Source organism: Chrysemys picta, chromosome 2, assembly GCF_011386835.1.
Source record: "Chrysemys picta bellii isolate R12L10 chromosome 2, ASM1138683v2, whole genome shotgun sequence".
NCBI lineage: Eukaryota > Metazoa > Chordata > Testudines > Emydidae > Chrysemys > Chrysemys picta.
The window spans coordinates 35,866,535-35,887,325 of record NC_088792.1 but is presented as its reverse complement, the minus strand read 5'-3'; the positions used below and the strand labels follow the sequence as shown (position 1 = coordinate 35,887,325).

General features: G+C 38.8%; 1 protein-coding gene across 2 annotated transcripts in view; it reads left to right on the top strand.

Moving 5' to 3' along the window:
- The window catches only part of MYO3A (myosin IIIA), a 200,148-nt gene that overhangs the window by 99,839 nt on the left and 79,518 nt on the right, over positions 1 to 20,791 (top strand). For both annotated transcript variants that reach the window (XM_005302809.3, XM_065586866.1), the window contains exons 9-17: positions 360 to 515; positions 10,118 to 10,144; positions 10,497 to 10,596; positions 13,659 to 13,775; positions 14,595 to 14,699; positions 14,806 to 14,889; positions 16,178 to 16,380; positions 19,663 to 19,761; positions 19,862 to 19,976. In XM_005302809.3, coding sequence (XP_005302866.2) covers positions 360 to 515; positions 10,118 to 10,144; positions 10,497 to 10,596; positions 13,659 to 13,775; positions 14,595 to 14,699; positions 14,806 to 14,889; positions 16,178 to 16,380; positions 19,663 to 19,761; positions 19,862 to 19,976 — 1,006 coding nt within the window. The remainder of the gene's footprint in view (positions 1 to 359; positions 516 to 10,117; positions 10,145 to 10,496; positions 10,597 to 13,658; positions 13,776 to 14,594; positions 14,700 to 14,805; positions 14,890 to 16,177; positions 16,381 to 19,662; positions 19,762 to 19,861; positions 19,977 to 20,791) is intronic.

The window sequence follows — 20,791 nt, the reverse complement described above, 5'->3', positions numbered from 1 at the left end:
TTTTTTTAACCCAGAGGTAACCAACATATACATTCTCAGTTTACATACCTAGTGTCAATTTGAGTGTCCTATTGAGAAGCCTCAATGAAATTAGAACTAACGGCTTTCTGTTTTTCCAGCAGTTTCTTTAAGCTGCCTGATATTTCTGATTTAAAATACAGCGATTTAACATCTTTTGATCCCAAATTCTATCATAACTTCTGAATGTCTGTTTATGGCTGGTGTGATTAAGATGTGCATACTTTAATGAGACAGTCCTGTAGGTATGTGACTTAGGCATGAATGAATTCAAAATTACACTTTACTGCTTAACAACGTACAGCTCTGTGTACGATCACCTGCTTTTTCTGCCAATGCAGGTGCTTGACTAAAGATTACGAGAAGCGCCCGACAATATTCGATCTTTTGCAGCATAACTTCATTAAGCAAATTGAGGGCAAGGAGAAAGCATTACAGAAGCAGCTTATGGAATTTATTGATGTTCATCAACAAATGGGAGTCATTGAAAAGGCAAGGTACCTGAATTATTTCCTTTTCTTCATGGAATAAAAGAATAATTTGGAGGCCGTTGAAACTTTTACCATTTAAAATCAGTTAACACTGAAGGTTCAATTCTGCAACATTCAGGGAATGTCTGCACTGCAGTTGGGGAGAGGGGGTCAGTTACAGCACAGATAGTCATATTTGAGGTAGCTTTAATCTAGCTAGCTTGTGTACTGATAGCAGTGAAGCTTTAGCGTGGGCTAGCTGCCTGAGTAATTATGCAGGGTCCCAGGCAGGCTTGTGCAGTCTGCACTAAAGCCCATGCTGCCATAGTTTCTCTGCTATTGGCACCCAAGCTAGTTAGAGTAAAGCTAGCTTGGGTATGTCTACATGTGCTGCAACACCCTCTCCCCTATTGCAATGTAGACATACCCTCTTTCACACTGGCACTTACACTGTAATTAATACGGTTACTTGTGGAGTCAGGTTCTACTCAACATGAGTAAGGATGGCAGAATCAGGCCTTTAACTTGCAAATAAAGAAAATATGTTATTGCTAAAAAGACTTTTTTCTGTCTTACTGAGCAGGGAGGGTATTTTCTTTCTTCTAATGGCATTTAGTAATATAAATTCTGCACCATCGAACACCAAGATCTTACTGCTTTTATATAAAATTCTGAAGATGGTTTGGCTTAGTGTTGCAATTTTTTTAAACAACAACTTCACCAAAGTAATGTACTGGATGTGAAATGCACTATGTGATTCGTATTGATGTATTTTTCTTGCCTTTCTCCTGTGCTTCAAGGTAAGGGATAATAGATTTTTTTTTTAATGGAACATGAAATCTAAAAGACTTTTTTGACATTATCAATTCACAGTGTCACATTTTCCCCATATGAGCTGCACAGAGAAATCTTATTAAAATCTGCCACGTTTCTTCCTATTTATATTTACACAAACTTAATACAGATTGCAGTCTTCAGTTCAGATCTTGGGAAATTTTTTGCTTTGCCATTTACCTTTCGAAGATGATGATGATAAATATATTTCTAAAGCATTTGCAATCTTTTAAGTGTTCTTAGACTAATGCTGTCTAAAAACGATCCGGAAATGTGTGTGGATGATTAGTTGTTTCTCTCTTCTGGCTTTTCAGTAAAAAAACAAAAACAAAAAAAATTGCAGTTGGTCCACATTTCAATTATATGCCGGATTGATACAATCTGAATGCCACAGATCTGCCATCTATTCTGATAATCAGGAAAGATTTGGAATTGAAATAAATTAACTTGTGTCAGTACTTACCATTAAAATTGAAGGAAAACGGCCCAACTGAGAGAGCTAATTTTAAAGAATGTATTCATTTACAAAATCCAGTGTAAAATAAGTAATGATGGCACACACACACACTCTGTTTATTGAATGAAAATCTATTACCTTGATCTTGCAATCTGATCCATGTGGTGGACCTCGCACTCATGTGGAATTCCATTGATACCATTTAGGATCCTCAGGTCAAAAGTCAGTAGACGTGATAATAAACGCTGACCTACATTAACTTTATTTACAGTTTTGGAATTCTAATTTCTTCTAGTGACATACTTGAATTTATGAGTATCTTTTGTTACAGTTCCAATTATTGGAAAGTAATCACTACTTTTATTGCTTGTACAGCGATAATAGCAGATGTTAAAACAAGGGATTTTCAATAAATTTAATAGAAGGCAAATCTTATGATATGTGTACTCCTACAGGAAGGCAATCCTCCAGCAAATGTTAAATATGAAAGGACAAAATGGTAAACCAGAGCTGAAGTAATAATAAATACAATAAGTGCTGAATTAGACTCATGCTTGTAGACATACGTCTTGTTCATGCACTGTACTTGCACCAGTGCAATTGTGTTAATGGAGCAGGAGAGTATTTAGTTGGCTGAAATTGGAACGACTAATCTGTTTGATTGTATTGTGTTGGGCTTATATAGGTGTATTCTGAATGCAGACTTGACCCGCTTCTATTTTTAGCAATATTAACTATATTGTGTAGCATCTAATATATGTATTTTGATGGGTGCAAGCATCATAGGATATGTTAGAGTTAGAGGGCTCAGTTCAAAGCCCACTGCAGTTTCTAGGAGTCTTTCCATTGATTTTGTTAAGCTTTGGATCGGATCTGTAGCATATTGCGGTATACAGGTTTTATCAGGATAAAATTGGGTTGTCCCCATTACTTGCAAGTTGTGAAGCCATGAGTATGTTTTTCAGATTATCCCAAGGAAGTGCCAATTACACCTTTATATCACACCTCCCCAGCATGGAAAGCTCAAGTTTCTAGCCCTTTGATGCTGCAAGATACCTTGCGTTAAAGCCATGACATTTTTATATTTAGAAAATCTGTCACTGATCTATGACTGAATTTGGCCCATCTTGGATCTCAGGCTGGGGCCATTTGAATGTAAAATTCTACATTTGGTGAGCGAGTGAGGAAACATTTCTCTAGCGGATTGATATTTTAAAATGGCAGCTTGTTTGAAGCTGCTTGACAGTCAAGGGTTTGGAGTGTTAGTGTGAGTTATAGGGAGACTGATTAGAAGGCAGAGGGCAGATTAGGCAGTCAAAGTTGCATGCTAACAGTCTTCATCACATGACTGTTATTTATCATTTGGCTCTACAATTTATGAATTTATCAAGGGGGTGCACACGAATACCTGCATACACATACACACATTTTCATGTAAATTTCCTCATTGCAGTCACAAAAATGGGAACATCTTAAAGAAGGCTTTTGATGTTTGTCAGTCACCCCTTTAGTACAATGCCATCCTTTTCACTTGCAGCTCATCTAAATCTCAAAAGAGGTGAAAAATGTCAAATTAGTAAATGAACTATGTAAGCTATAGTACTAAAAGCAAAGAGAGGTTTTCTTATTTTAGACTTTTTTCCCTTATTTTAAATGGACAATAATACACATTTGGGCCCCAGTCCTGCAAAGGAGCTCCATGCAGGTGCACCCTGCACCCACACAGAGTCCACTCAAAAGTCACTGGGGTTCCATATGGGTGGACTAGCTTGGAGGATCAAGGCCTTGGTCTTCAGCAGGTTCAAAGGCATTTTCTTTGTCCTGAGCATGACCTGTGAGATACAGTAAACATTATTAAAATTCTTTGCTGGTGCTGCATGCTCCAATACAATATCAGGAAGCAAGACAGTGTGTTGTGATGTGGATTATTTTGATTTGCTGCAACAGATCGAGATATAATCATAAGGAATTTTACAATGATTTTAATGAATAAGCTCACATTTTAAATTGTATAGCTACATTCCTGCAGTCACATTATAGGAGTAAAAAATGAAACACTGTAAGGTGTACACAATGGCTATTCTGAAATAATACTTCTGAAAGGCTAAATGAGAAAGATATGTTTTTCACAGAAAATGTGTGTTTTAAGGGCTTGTAGCTATACTGTGAAGCAGAAGGTGCTGCCTTTGAAATGGCCTTCTAACTGCAGCTCTTATGTCTGACTGTCATGCTTGTAATGCTTTTATCTTTGGTTGTTCAGCTGTCTTAATCTTGACTGCTTTCACATTTACTGTTATAATCTCTGCAGAAATGTGCAACAATTAGTACCCCAAGCAATTCTTGGAAATCGTGACTCACTTCAGAGTTAGTTATATACATAGTGTCCAATGAGTGGTTCCCTTCACACCCAGAACTTGCAGTGAAGCTAATGTCATCATTTATTCTTTGACTAGATCCTTTCTTGATCTTCACAATGACTTCCCTGAGCATTTTGGATGTGCAAGAAAAGCAGGCTTGGGCCCATCATTGTTGCTCATATTTTTTCTGTCAAAATCAAAATTCACACTGAATACAAAAGGATTGCACTGAAATCTAACGATAAGCTGTTAAAGGGCTGCCCTTCATACCATTTAGAAGCTTCAGCTAGTACAGAATGTGGCTGCCCATTTATTCAGCAATGGCAGCTACAGAGAGTACATTATAGCTGTCATGGCAGTTGGGATCAGCTGTGGTACAACTGCTAACAACCCCTAGATTTGACCTTTGGCAACCTAGAGTGTGGAGGGTCCTCAACTCTGGCATTCACTTCCCTTGTTGGCTGAACAAATCCCATGTTTGTTGAGCTTCTGGGTATGGGAGGGAGGATGACCAAGCGGGTCAGGAACTAGCCTGGCATTTGAGAGACACAGGCTCAATTCCTTGCTATGCTACAGACTATCTGTGTTTCCTTCGGAAGTCACTTAGCCTCTCTGAGCCTCAGTTCCCTATGGGGAAAATGGTACTTCTCTATCCAGGACCATCACTAGGGTACAGCAAATTGGGGAGACCACTCCAGGCCCTGCGCTTTGTGGGGGGCCTGCAGTGAGGGGAGAGGAGCAAGGGTGCAGCGTGCTTGGGGGCAGGGAAGAGGCAGGGGCGGGAAGAGGCGGGGTGGGAAGAAGTCGGGTGGGGGTGGGGCCTTTGTGGAAGGGGTGGAGTTGGGGCGGGACCTGGGCAGAGCCAGGGGGAGCACACACACACACCCCTAGCAGATAGGCGCTGAGTTTCTAATGTCCTGGGCACCACACTGCACCCCCCAGGGATGGTCCTGTCTCTACCTCACTGAAGTGTTGTCAGGATAACTGCACTAAAGATTGCACTGAGATAATGTGGTAATGGGAGCCTTTGATAGAAAGTATACCTGAATACTCAATCCTTTCCCAAAGGTGGAGTGAACAGCTGCTGAAGAGGTTGGATTTAGTTGACATTGGATAGCGCGTTTATTTCCTTGCTCTATATTTGTTCATGTCCCAAGAAACTTTCTGCTGGGCGTGTTTTATGAAATAAATAAAAGGAACTGCTCTGGTAAGCGTTATTAACAACACAGTATTATGGCTCCCAGCAACTGCAGCAATATGGTATCTCTTCTGTCCTCTTTGAAGTATAGGAAAATACCAAAGTTTATGACAGGTCACTTGGATAGTGGGTATGGAGTTTTGTAATGGATAGGTGGGTTTTCAGCACTCTCTTCCTGTATAATATTGGCCTTCAATTTGAAGACAGTCATGCTGCTGTTGTAGGAATCTGTATGTCCAAACCGCACATGGCCAGATTCTCAACCCTTTGTGCTACTCAGGATGGCTTTACAGTTTCACTGTGCTACCAAACTGGTTACCTTAGGGTTCTTGCAGGTTGTGACTGACCTTTGTGTGGGTTTCAGGACAGCTCAAAGAGTCTCTCAACCTCCCCACCCCCGCTGCATGGCCTTCATTAGGTTCCCTCCATGCACTCCTAGGACACACATTTCTCCATAGGAGGCAGGACTGTGGTCCCTGTCTCCTTCCACCCCTGCCTGTGGAAAAGACCCAGGGCACTGCGAGAGAGAATAGTGCATGCCTGGAAGACAAGTAGAAGCAGGATGTTTATTAAACTACAAAGATGTTTCTCCTGCATGTCAAGGAGCTCTGGGAGGAATCTACTCCAACCACTCCTCACCAGTAGCATCACCAGTATGCCCACCACTCCTTCCACTTGGGTTCACCTCACTCCTTGCACCACAAGCTCCTGGAGCTTTCCACCACCACTCCTAATGTGGGACTGTGCATACAAAGCATGACCAAGTCCTGAGAACAATAAAGAGAAGAACCCACTGTGCCATTTGTAGTGCTGTGTTGCAGAGCAGGACTGGAAATTAAGAGGAATGTGCATTAATATTGCATATAGGGTTGTCTTTTTCCATTTGCATTATGTGGCCCGCTGTGTTAAGTCAGAAAAATAGAAGCCCCAGTGGTTTCAATGTTTATGCTGCCTGTTAGTACATTTTGCTTTTAGTTATAATTTGTTAGTTGCTCAGAGGCCTACAAGTGTTAATACCTTTGGAAAAATGTATTTTTACTATTTTACTATTTTAATGTCTTCTTCATACCTTATGTTAGTGCCAGGCTTTTTTTAGTCTTTTAAAATTCTTTGCTTGGGTTTGAGTTTTCCACACTAACTAAGGTATTTTATTTTGTTTGTGTTTCACTACCTCACAAATGGTGGAGAAGTTCAATAGGGCATAAAGAATCGCCCTATTTTTACACTATTTTATCACTTAAATACATTCAGACAGGTTTTTAAAAAAAAAAAAAAAAGCCTCCAGTGGCCTCATTTTATTTTCAGTCAATCTTGTAGACAGGGTGGGGGAATGAAGAGCAACAATGCTGCCTTGACTCCTTTTCTTCTCCATACCCAGTTGATGTTTCTGGCCTTTAGTTTCTTCAGTTGCTTGTTGAACATGGCTATGGGATTTAATGCCTACAACAAAGAATTCGGAACTGAACATTGTGAACCAAAATAACTAGGTTCCTGTGTCCATGTGCATGATGATAACAAAAATTCAGTGCTGATGTGGCTGGGAGGCAGTTGGAATTTGAGGAAGTGAAACTGTATAACTGCCCTTGAGGGATGTCTGTGCCCTTTGGCAGCAAAGCAGGAAAATATTTTGTGTTCTGCAAATCTGTCTATCTGGTATACATCGGAAAGGAATAGTATAATGTGGCTTAACAAGCTATACAATTCTCAGGATGTCAGCCAAACAGGATCACATGGGAATCTCTGGATTTCCCTCTTCCTTTTTTATATAAATTAACCACCATTACAGTGGCAAGGATAAAGACCAATTTTCCAAAAGGAAAGTCAGATAAAAATGACTTGAGGGGGAGGGACATAAAATTCTCTGTGAGTGGGGGGATTTTTCTCTCTCCTACAGCCATTCATCTGCTAACCTCCTAGGGTGAATGAAATACGGTGCTGGAAACAAATCCAGGGGCACATCACGCTTTCCAGTATTCAGTAAGATTTTTTTTAAAACCCCAGCAACGTGCAGTGAGTAATAGTTACACCAGAAATGGAAAACGTGAATTGACATAAGGTTTTGCTTTGGGTGCTCCTTGGGCAATGGAAAAAAATAGAACTTTATGTAGTTTAATAAAATACTGTCAGTTGCTCCATATTTTCTTCATGTGTGCATTTGCAGTCTTCATCAAAACCACAGTGATGTCAGATATGTATTCTAAAGAACAAAATGACCTTCATGTAGTTGCACAAAGTACGTGGCTTCAAATATACCGATTTAATAGGGCAAATTATGTTTTGCTGAAAATAAAGCACTTTCTGTATTTGAATCTGTAAAGAATGTTGGAGGTATATAAACACAAGTGTAGTATATTACAGGGTATTTACATGAAACCTTTTTTATTTTATTATTATTATTGTGGTTATTACTATTATTAATTACAGATTTTGCCCCTGGATGCAATAACATCGTGTAGATAGTCAAGAAAACAAAGTCAAGCATCAGCAGACATTGGAATGATGAGCATTATAATTAAGTTTTAATATTTTCACATCATATTCAATATAACATGACACACAAAACCAAAACTGTCTTCACAATATTATAATAGCAGGGCATGTATTACTAGGGCAATTATTACTACACAAGAGTCTCCAAGCAGAAGGGGAATGTAGTGCAGAAAATATCCGTTCTATGAGAAGTGTAGTTACATCTTCAGATCGATCATCTGGGTGCTGTATGCCGTTATTCTTACATGTTTTCAGCTTCAGAGTGTTTTAAATGCAGCTAAAAAATCATGGGCCATTTTGTATCGTGATGTGGTGAAACCTTCAGGACAGTTACAAAGGACTCAGGAAACTCATGGCTTTCCGATGCGGCTGACTGACAGTTTGATGATAGCCTACAGGGTTCTGAATATCAGTAGGAAAAACAGATTGGACTTTTATTATACCCCAGCCTCCAAAGGAGTGGCATAAATCTTGGGCTCCCCAGGATGCTTGTGTTTCCTGGAGTTACCCCCTAGAGCACTGACTTCAACGCAGGGCTGTGCTTTTACTGGTGCAGTCTGGCTCGAAGCATGGAGTACTCTGTATGTTCCAGTTAAGTATATGGTGATTTTCACTGATGGCTCAGTTTGTGTCCATTATCTCAGAATTAATAGACTTAATTTCACAAGTCACTAAACTAACTGGTGAAGAAACAGGCAGAATTTCTCAGCTGTGGAGGGCATTCACCTCCCGCCCTTGTGCTGGAGAGCGTGCAAATGCTGTAGTTGTGGCTGGCTCCTGCACAAGGTGGAAAAGCTGCTTGCCTCTCCACTAGCCCTTGTGCCAGCACCAGGGCTGCTCGCGCGCTCGCCCTCAGAAAATAGTCATTATGCTCAATTGAACTTCAGTGTAATGCTAAATGAAATGTACACACGCATGCAGAGTGAGTTTGTGACTTGAATGCTGAATAGCCTGGAGAGACTGTATAAAGTGCCATCTCCAGGGATTTACAAGCAGCTGTGTACAAGCACCAATGCACTCTGCTAGACACTACGCTAGACCGGTTCCTGGATATAACAGTTCCTTCTGCCTTAGGCATGTTAAGAGTTTGGGTTGAAGCCTGTGCATGTTAGGAGTTCAGGTTGCCCAAATGCTTCTAACTAAGCTGTGTGAAAAGATTTGTCAGAACCTGAGCCCAGATCTATGAAGTTGCACAGACCCAGCATAGTACAATTTGCTTACCTCCATCCCAGGATTTCCTCCAAGCTTCCCCCAGGTATTGGGACTCCCCTTTAACATTATCATTGCTAAGTGGGTGCCTGACTTCCCACACCTCTGTCATGGGGCCAGGCAACCCCCTATACTTCACTGCACCGTCTGGCCATGCCCCACTCTTCCATCTTTGGGTGAGCTGCCCGGTAGGTTCCTGTCTCCTGGTGTGCACTTCAGCATCAGAGTGAATGAAAGGGCCTCCTCTCGCTTCTCTGGAATGGAGATGATTACCGATGCGAGCTCACAGAGGACAGTCTCCATTTTATCTCTGCTTTGTAGCTGACGCACCCCAGAATCAATTTTTGTTCTACCTTTCTCCAAGGTGTATGAAAAAGTGAGATGAGATCTGATCCAGTTCATGGACCTTTGCTGCTGCTGCCCTCTTAGTCATTTAAACTCCATTCCATCCGTAATCCTCTGCTGTTACGCTCCTGAATTCGCATTCATTGATCTTCCCTGCTCTCTTTTGGCACGTATACCCAATCTGAATCCTGATCCTTGCATCCTCTGTTGACTCCCTCATTAATGTGTTGATGGGTCCCATTCCAGTTTCCTCAATGTGCCATTTATTCCATGTATTAGATCCATTCATTTGTGGCTTTTCTTCATTATTTCTGCAGTGGTGTGTAGATTTCCATTTGTTTGTTCAATTTAAAAATAAAAAATAACCTCTTAGGATTACTAAATTAACAGTTTAGTCATGCTCATAAGAAAGGGAAGTTTTGAAATATTCTGTCCTTTGTACAATCTTTTCCCATATAGTCCAAAAAAATCTGTTTAGACTGTACACATTTTGGGAAAAGGACTGTGTCTAGTACTTCCGTGTTTATACAGCACCTCACTCAATGTGGGCTCTCTCCCAATCAGTCCCTCTGGGCACTACCATAAACTGAACATTAAATAATTACAAGTCACCATTTTTTTTAAAAATATATTTCCTTCTGGAGTCTCTCTGTGTTCATTCTTTCCATACTATTCAATCATATAATCCCAGATTTGTACCATCCATAATACTGATTTGAGTAATTTTTCTTTTTTCCAGGCTGCTGCCAGGACACAGCTACTATAGGTATTATAAATTTATTACCTTTTCTATGCAGCATGGCTCCAGTCCTGCCACTGATGATTCACAAATGGACTATTATGCTTATGTTGAGCTCTATGAAGCTCCACACAGGTCCAGCAGTCTTTCCACATGCTATCAATTGCAGGATCAAACTCTTTATTTTTAAATAGTGAACCTCGGGGGTACTGAGGTAAAAAGTTATATTCTCTCCTGCTATTTTGGTCATTCATCTGTTTGAATTCAATCCATCAGAATGTTTGAACATCTTTAGGGAGTTGCTCTCAACGTGTCTACAGCTTGAAGATGCAAAGAACGTTTTCTCACATCAGAAAAGCGTACGTCTCTTCTTTTGTAGATTTGAACGAATTCATACTAAGAAAGGGGACTACAGTAAGTCTCTACCCTCAGACCAGGAGGACGTGGATGATTTAGCAACCTTAGAGGTACTGGATGAGGTAAGATATTTAATTTATTTAAGTCTTCTTGGAAACTGGTGTTCAGATAAGAGCCAAAAAATACTGCTGTATTTGTAGATTAACCTACCTTATTTTTTAGATAAGCCTACATTCTCACACTTTAATTACATAGTAGTCCATGGTATTTGACAGACTTCTGCTAGATTGTTGAATGAGAGATGAGATTAGTTGTGTCTGGAGTTGTGCCCTCTTAATGCCAAAACATCCTCATGGGCAAGATTGTGACCTGGTGTCAATTGGCATAGCACCACTGACTTCAATGGAGCTGTCATAAACAGATAGTTAAGGGTTAATGCCTCTTTTACCTGTAAAGGGTTAAGAAGTTCACCTAGCCTAGCTGACACCTGACCAGAGGAACAAATGGGAGGACAAGATGGTTCAAAGAGAAGGAGGGAAGTTCCCTGTGTCTGTTGAGTTTCACTTTGGACCAGGGTGGGAAAGCTCCAGAATTCAGCCTCTTATTAAGTAGTGAGTATTAGTGAAGGAAATAAATAGGTTTATGTTTATTTCTTTGTAACCTGTCTTGTGCAATTAGAGGAATAGTCAAATTGGGTATTTGGGTATTTTTTTTGTGTGTATGTGTGTAACTAAGTTTTTGCCCAGGGGAACATCCTCTGTGTTTGGAATCTGTTGTTTGTGAGAGTAGCTGGTATGCTAATCTCTCCCAGAGGGTTTTCTTTTTCTTTTCTTTTCTTTAATTAAAAGCCTTTTTCTTAATACCTGATTGATTTTTCCTTGTTTTTTAGATCCAAGGGGGTTGGATCTGGATCCACCAGGAGTTGGTGGGAGAAAGGAGGGGGGATGGTTAATTTATCCTTGTTTTAAGATCCAAGGGGTTTTGGATCAGTGTTCACCAGGGAATTGGTGAAGAGTCTCTCAAGGCTACCCAGAGAAGGGAATTAGTATTTGGGAGTGGTGGCAGCCAGACCAGATCTAAGCTGTTAATTGAGCTTAGAGCTTCTCATGCAGATCCTCAACATCTGTACCCTAAAGTTCAGAGTGGGGAAGGAACCTTGACAGGAGCCAGGCCAGTTTACTCCGGCCAAGGATCTGGTCCATGATGATGATTTAACTTTAAGATGGGGCAACTTTAGATACAACATATCCATTTCCATCTTATTCTGGAGTTGTCCCAGCTTAATATTAACACTTCATCGTGGGCCAGATTCTTAGCTGGCATAAACTGCTGTAGCGTCATTGAAGTCAATGGTGCTATGCCAGTTTACACCAGCTCAGGATCTGGCCACATAAGACCAACTTTTGCAGCACTTTAAATACTTAAAATAGTGCTGTTTGCCCAAGTTTGAAAAGTGGATCCCTTTTGTGACAAGCAACATGAAAGGAAAAGAACACTGTGACCAAAAATTCTGCTTTTAAAGCTTTCCCTCCTGGGGTGCTACTTAGCAATATTCTTAGTGCAAACAGTTATTTCCACGATTTCATTTACCTCCTTTTTGCTAGGGAATGCCATCATAGGGCTTAAATCTCCTCTTTCTCTAACTTGACAATAGTGCAACTCCATTTTCATCAGCGGAGTTACCTCAGATTTATACTAGTGTGTATGGGAAAGAGAATAATCAGGCCACAATGTTTTACCTGCAGTTCAGAGGCAGTGGGTGGATGTGGATGAAATGCCAATGTTGCTCTGCTGAATGGTTCAGGGACTGCTACACAAGAGAATAAAATTCATAATCTCTATCTGCAAATTAAACTTCACTGACACAGCAACCATTAGTGAGCCCTGAACTTGGCTCTTCTGTAGACATACTGTGAGCACTGCATAGTGATAACAGCACTTATAGAGTGCTGTACATCTTCAAAGCACTGTACAAACATTAGCTAATTAATAGGACAGTAGCTCGGGTAATCCAGGCTATTCATCCAATGGGTAGAGCTCACATCCAAACATTTCTTTACATTCAGAATAGCCATATGCTGACAGTAAGATTTCTACTGTTTGCCAAGGAGTGCATTCAGCAAAAGCCATGTCATGCTCATAAAGGGAGATGATATTCAGTATATTGAAAGGTATGGTTCAAAACAAGACAAAGGATAGATTTCCAAGCCAGTGAAATGCTTTCATCGTGTTTTTCCTGTGGGAGTAAATGTTACCATCCCTGTTGCAGCTTCTTGAGTTTCCCCCTATTTTTCCTTCTTTCAAATACAGACAGTTCAATTCTCAACTGTATCAGATTTACACTCAGAGCAGTTTAGGGGGACGGTGACTCTTAAGAAACCTTTTCACTCCTGATGCTGGTCCAGCAGGTAATTGAAACATCACCCTGTGTAACGTAGAGTAGCTTCAAGGACTGCTCTAAGTTACCCCAGGCTACAGCCAACTGGTGCCTCAGCTAGGGATTTGACAGAGCACCCTTTTCTGCCTCTTTTTGGCTTCCTCTGTGGAAAATTAGGGTGAGACAAGTGGCAAAGAGTTGGCTTACCAGCATTGTGCCGTTCCTGTGCTTGGGGAAATCAGCTTCCAATTTATGGCAACTTTCTGTTTGCTTTTCACTGCTGAGGCAGTAAAAAAACTGACATCAGACCAGATCAAGAGCTGATTCCAGAGCGTGTTAATATATAAATATGTTCAAACTAGTATCTATTTATTTATATTTGTAGATGCTTAGTCTACTCCAGGGAGTGCACATTTAAACGTGCAGTGTAAAAGGTTTCAGAGAGATCCAAACAGATGGACTTATATGTCTATATGATCAGAACTGAGGAAACAATCTGAGAACTTGGAATGGCAGGTCTGAATTCAGTCTAGTGATCTTTGCATGGAACAATGATGTGAATCCTTGGGGTAGAGAGTTTAAAAAGAGAGATTAGGGAGCCATAAATGAATAAAATTGATTGAGTTACTGTGTTATTAATTAGTTAATATTTGTACAATGATCTGAAGATATGTGTTTATGTGATTCATAGGGGATGGGGATACAAAAATATTGTGGCCTCTAAATGCCACTATGTTTGAAGGTACCAACATGTTTCTAAGCATTAACTCGAACGTGCCTTGGCTTTCCTATTCTTTTTTACAACAGAATTCAGTAACGGAGCAGTTGCAGAAGAGCTATGCCAGGGATCAGATCTACACATATGTAGGAGACATTCTCATCGCTGTCAATCCATTTAGGAACTTAGACCTTTATTCTGCACAGGTGTGAAGAAAGAGTTTCAGTTGTGTTTTGCTTGCAGTGATTTCCAGTAACATTTGAAAATTCATATTAAATACTGAGTAATACCACTCATGATGTTTAATACAACAGCTAAGTAACAGAATTATCAATAAATCATCACCTAGCATGCACATGGGCATATATATTGATATAAATGGGTTCAATCCTGTATGCTGAATTCCTGAGCATAAATGAGACAGTTTGTCTCTCATGCACCCTCTCTCTCTCTCTCTCTCTCTCTTTTACACACACACACACACACACACACAGTGAAGCCCTGAGTACAATAAATTCCCCAAATTCCACTTATCTTGTTTTCTGATAGAGGCTTATACCACCCAATGTTACTCCTCATTGTGCTTCACAAGAGCCTGGTTCTCCCATTTACTTCAGTAGTACACCAGTGTAATTGGTGATACTTGTGCAACGGGTGACTGATATGACAATCTGGATCAAATAAAAGTTTGTTATCGTTTGTTATCGGTTATGGCAAGTAAAGAAAAGAACATCTGCTAAGGGTTGCCACCTTAAAACATACCAAAATACTAAATGGGTATATGAAAAGGAAATGGTAATTCAATGCTTTGTGCCTGAAAACATGAAATTTTGATCTAATTATTTTGATTTCATATTTTACATAATCAAGGTCTGATGAGATTTCAAAGTATACCAGTTCCTTTTTAATAGTATTTAAAATATAATACAAAGGATCCATTGGTCCACAGTTGAAAATATGATAAAATAATACAAAAATAGATATTAAAGGAACTCAGAAAACATTTGCAGTGTTCTGACCCTCAGCATTCCAAACTGTATATTGGAGCAAAGCGGACTGCCAATCCTCCCCACATCTTTGCTGTGGCTGACATTGGATACCAATCCATGGTAACATACAACTCGGATCAGGTAAAGTTATTTATTTATACAATCAGATTTATATGTCATACCCTTCTCTCTTCTGAGAGGGATGCAATGAGGACAAATGGACTTCTGCTCTTGTCTTCTTCTTCAGTGTATTGTCATTTCTGGAGAAAGTGGAGCTGGGAAGACACAGAGTGCCCACCTCCTGGTTCAGCAGCTCACGGTCTTGGGAAAGGTATGTTTGTAAAGTGTGTGCTCCCACAAGTCTCTCTAAAGCCTGAAACCTGAACAGATTGGAACATAATCCCAAACCTGCAGTATTTTTTGCAGACCCCAAATACCCTAATTCTGCATTGGAATCTGCTAGTGGAGGGTTGAGGGTAAGATGTGGAAAAGGTGATGTGGCCCAGGACTATATTACCTTCTCCAGACAACCTTTCCAGTATCAGAGAGGGGCCGATGTGCCTCCCCCAGCTCAACCCTGTCTTAGTCCACTTGGAAACAATATTGGAATGCTGTAAAATATTACACAGCACAGTTAAAGTTTTACCCTTCTTGGGCAATTGTCTGCCTTAGGGACTGTCCTAAATTTTCCCAAAATGTACCATGTAGGATTCTGTTTCACCTTTTGACATGCTCACCTCACTTAAGCAATGGATTGTTGTCAGTGTCACTGTCTTTCCATATGATTCAGACCAGAAAGGCTGACTTGATGGTTTGGCTCCTTAAAGCAAATCACAAGTATGTCTGAATTTGGGTCACATCTTGAGAGTTTTGCATATTAAAGGCTGGGTGCAGTGAGCAGTGGCACATTCAGCAAGTAAAGGTCACTGCACTAGGATGTCTTCTTAAGCCTGTAGGAGAGTCCTCTTAATATTGGGCAAATTATTTTCCCCATTAGATACCCATCTTCCTACTGTTATTTTAAGGAGAAGAGTGAAAACACGAAGACTGTGCTGAAAATGAGTGCATGGGTGAATTCTTGGCCCCACTGAAGTAATTGGGAATTATGCCATTGACTCCCATTGAGATCAGTGAATCCAGGATTTCACTTTACATCTTAAGCCCTTGTTTCAAGCATACAGTAAATCAGTCTGAGGTGTTCCTTTACCATGGTGATGGTGAGGTATAAAAACGTGGGATGGATAGTTGGATGGATAAAAGTTAAGGCCCCAATACAGTAAGGTACTTAGGCAAGTCCCTAGCTTTAAGCACGTCACAGTCCCATTACCTAAGTACTGTATTGATCTTCTTAAAGCTTGGTATGTGTTTAAGAACCTTGCTGAATTGGGGCCTGTATGGGCAAGGAAAAGGGCTTGCCCATAGGTGCAGGAGAAAAAAAGAAGGAAGAAATTACAGAGATCTGATGTTTATTGTGATACCTAAATAAAGATTCCAGAAGTACACAGAATAAACAAACGATAACTCTCAATAGCAGATGTAAATGGAAAGACCCATTTGAAAAGTTATTTTGGTATTATTCTTGAGCAATAACTTTTCTGTATTTTGGCATTTATATCTAGGCTAATAACAGGACTCTCCAGGAGAAGATACTCCAAGTGAACAATCTTGTGGAGGCATTTGGAAATGCAGGCACTATTATCAATGATAACTCCAGCAGATTTGGAAAGTACTTAGAAATGAAATTCACTTGTGGAGGAACTGTAGTAGGAGCTCAAATTTCAGAATACCTCCTTGAAAAATCCAGAGTTGTCCATCAGGCTGTGTAAGTAAAAAGGAACAATCGACCCATTTTAAAGTAAACAAAGCAGGTGTGCAATGTGGGAAATCTTTTAGCATATTCAAGTATAAGATTAGCAAGGTTTTTTTCTTTCAAATAAACAAGAGGTTGCTAGGTTCTAAAGGTATAATTTAAATTAAAATAGCTTACAGTATATTTTATTACATTCTGGTTTATTTAAACAGATCTGTTTTTAAAAAATTCTTGCATATATTGTATAGCAAAAAGGATAAGCATATGTGGGCAGGACTAAGGATATTCTAATAGTTTTAACTCTACATTTCCTTATTTGTCTGGGTTTAATTTAGGGTTGTTGATTAATCACGGTTAATTCATGCAATTAACTCAAAAAAATTAATCATGATTAAAAAAATTTATCACGATTAATCCAAGTTTTAATCGCACTGTTAAACAATAGAATACCAATTGAAATTCATTAAATACTTTGGATATTTTTCTACATTTTCATATATACTGTATTCGGTGTTGTAATTGAAATCAGTGTATTTTTTTATTACAAATATTTGCACAGTAAAAATGATAAACAAAAGAAATAGTAGTTTTCAATTCACCTCATACAAGTACTGTAGTGCAATCCCTTTGTCATGAAAGTTCAATTTACACAAAAGCAAAACCATGTAAAACTTCAGAGTCTACAGGTCCACTCAGTCCTACTTCTTGTTCAGCCCATCGCTAAGACAAACAAGTTTTTTTACATTTACAGGAGATAATGCTGCCCGTTTCTTATTTACAATGTCACCAGAAAGTGAGAACAGGTGTTTGCATGGCACTTTTGTAGGCAGCATTGTAAGGTATTTACGTGTCAGATATGCTAAACATTCGTATTCCCCTTTATGCTTTGGCCGCCATTCCAGAGGACATACTTCCATGCTGATAACGCTAGTTTAAAAAAGAAGTGTTAATTAAATTTGTGACTGAATTCTTTGGGGGAGAAATGTATGTCCCCTGCTGTTTAATCAGCATTCTGCCATATATTTCATGTTATAGCAGTCTCAGTGATGACCCAGCACATGTTGTGCATTTTAAGAACACCTTCACAGCAGATTTGACAAAACGCAAAGAAGGTACCAATGTGAGAGTTCTAAAGATAGCTACAGCACTCAACCCAAGTTTTAAGAATCTGAAGTGCCTTCCAAAATCTGAGAGGGATGAGGTGTGGAGCATGTTTTCAGAAGTCTTTAAAGAGCAACATTCCGATGTGGAAACTACAGAACCCAAACCACCAAAAAAGAAAATCAACCTTCTTCTGATGGCTTCTGACTCAGATAATGAATATGAATATACATCGGTCCACACTGCTTTGGATTGTTATTGAGCAGAACCCGTCATCAGCATGGACGCATGCCCCCTGAAATGGTGGGTAAAGCATGAAGGGACATCTGAATCTTTAGCGCATCTGGCACGTAAATATCTTGCAACGCCGGCTACAACAGCGCCATGAGAACACCTGTTCTCACTTTCAGGTGACATTGTAAACAAGAAGCGGACAGCATTGTCTCCTGCAAATGTAAACAAACTTGTTTGTCTGAGCGATTGGCTGCACAAGAAGTAGGACTGAGTGGACTTGCAGGCTCTAAAGTTTTACATTTTTTTATTTTTGAATGCAGGTTTTTTGTACATAATTTTACATTTGTAAGTTCAACTTTCATGATAAAGAGATTGCACTACAGTTCTTGTATTATGTGAACTGAAGAATACTATTTTATTTTTTTACAATGCAAATATAATGTGAGCACAGTACACTTTGTATTCTGTGTTGTAATTGAAATCAATATATTTGAAAATGTAGAAAACATCCAAAAATATTTAAATAAATAGTATTTTATTATTGTTTAACAGCCAGATTAATTGCACGATCAATCACAATTAATTTTTTAATTACTTGACAGCCCTAGTTTAAATTAAGCCCTTAATATTATGTTAAGTATATTGTTGGATTAATTTTCCTTTAATTTTCCCTTAGTAATGTAACTTGTATGCATAATAGTTGGTTAAATCCTGGAGATTCTAATATAATTTTGCTTATACAGGAGTATGAACCAACTACACATATATATTTGTTAAGTGTGTGTGTGTGTAATAAAATAACAAATGATAGAGAAATTAAACAACATTTCATAGAATAAATTCATATGAAAGTAAATTCCTATACAATATCAGCTGTTTATTTTCACATATAGTACATTAAAGTACAAAAAAAGTTTTAGTAGATATATTTTTGTCATTAATAATAATTAATGGCAAAAGGTTAGAACTTGGCACAGGAAAATCTTGCCCCCAACTCTATTTTTAATGTTTCCCTCACTGACTAAAACTAAAAGTGTTTTGATTCTGTAAGAGCTTGTTACCTGAAGTACCTATGTGACACAAATGCCACTTAGGGATCTGGGGCAAAATCAGTACTTGGTCCTTCTAGTGAAGGCAGGGGGCTGGACTCGATGATCTTTCAAGGTCCCTTCCAGTTCTAGGAGATAGGATATCTCCATTAATTTATTTTCTTTCTTTATTTATTTTATTTTATTATCTCTGTTTCCTCTGAGCTGATTTAGCAAATACACAGTTTAAAGTTTGGTCCAGTTTTAGGAAACGCTGTTATTGACAATTTTTTCCCCAATCAAACTTCAGTTATAGAATCTTGGATTTTTCAGAATAAAATCAGCCTTTTCCCCTAAAATAATGGCTTGTATTGAACTTTTTCCCTGGGCTTGCTGATTTCTGATGAGGTCAGTGAGATCACTTAAACAGGATATGTCAGTATAATGTGCTTAAATTTACACATGTACTTAAATCCTTTTCTGAATCAGTCAAATCTCACAGAACCTTGCAGGATCAAACCCATAGTGAGAATGCAGCTGTGCCTGGGAGGGAAGGTTTGAACAGAGTTTCTCTGGGAACAGTTAGTTTACTAAGGTTGTGGGCAATTTCCAGGATCTGACCCAGTATTTACTTATTGTATCAAACACCACAGTGCCGCATTTAGCTGCTTCTACATCATCTGCATTGGTAGACATGACACAAGAAAAGCTTGCACAGAAAAAGATGGAGCTACTTAAAATCACTGCACCAAGTACTCAGCAGGTATAAACTGATGGAATTCCATTGACTTCAATGGAGCCATGTCAATTTACAGCAGCTGAAGATCTGGCTCACTATTTTTAATGATGTTTAACAATAGCAGCAATGCCATCAATAAATCTAGCAGTACAACTTTGTTACTTAAACAAATAATTGCTTTTGTTGTTTCAGGGGAGAGAGAAATTTCCATATTTTTTATTACATCTATGCTGGTTTAGCAGAAAAGAAAAAACTGGCACATTATAAACTGCCAGAGTATAAGCCACCCAGGTAACACAGTTTCTTTTTACATAAATTGATTTCTAAGGAATACAGTGTAGTTGGCTCAACCTCATTCAGATTATAACCCTTCGTTCCTCAACCCTTTCAGGTATCTGCAAAATGAACATCTCCGAACAGCTCAAGATTTTATGAACAATAATTTCTATAAGTCTCAGTTTGAATTAATTGAGCAGTGCTTCAAAGTCATAGGTTTTACAATGGAGGTGAGTGCTGATAACATTTCAATCTTTTTCATTTTTTTGAAACATTCCTATGCTTCTTTCTGTGACAAGAGGTAATAAAGGGAATTTATTATATTCTATGCATACAAAGAATATAACTAATTTTCTTCACTATTTTTCTCATTTTGGCTAAAAATACAACCAGTTTCCTTCATTGTATTGCTCACTTTGGCTATGATTCTGAGACATTTTTGGATATTCCATGGTCAGTTTGTCATTATATTGTTACATATTTTACTTCTTTTAAAAGTTTTTAAGCATCTATATACTAAGAAAGTATTATTAGTCAACAATACTATAAAATCAGTGGCCATAACACAGCTGAATATTTGAAAAAAGTTATTTACAAAATAAGTGCATAGAAAATAATGTTTGTAACTTTTAATAAGCCTATAATTTTAGCCTAGTTATTGTAAGCTTTATTCACTTTTTTAATTAGAGTTTGAAATAAGGAGTCTTTGGCAAGGATAGTTGAAATGCATTGAGAGGATCGAACCTGTCATGTCAGAGTGAGTCTTATCAATGACCACTAATTTAATCCATTCTTCTTTCTTATTACCCCTTTTCACGGATGTGCAGGCCACTGGTTCTCTCTTGTAAGCCTGTACCAGATATAATTACAATAAATATCAGCCTGTTTCTTTTTAAAGTCTCCCTTCATCAGCTGCTTTGAAACAAGGAATTTCATGTGCCATTAGTAGAGGAGCTGCATTATAATGTTGCTATTCATGGTTATTAATATTTCTCAGCATACTGTGCATGACACTGTTGGTGCCTAGTCCTGGAGGAGCAAGTCC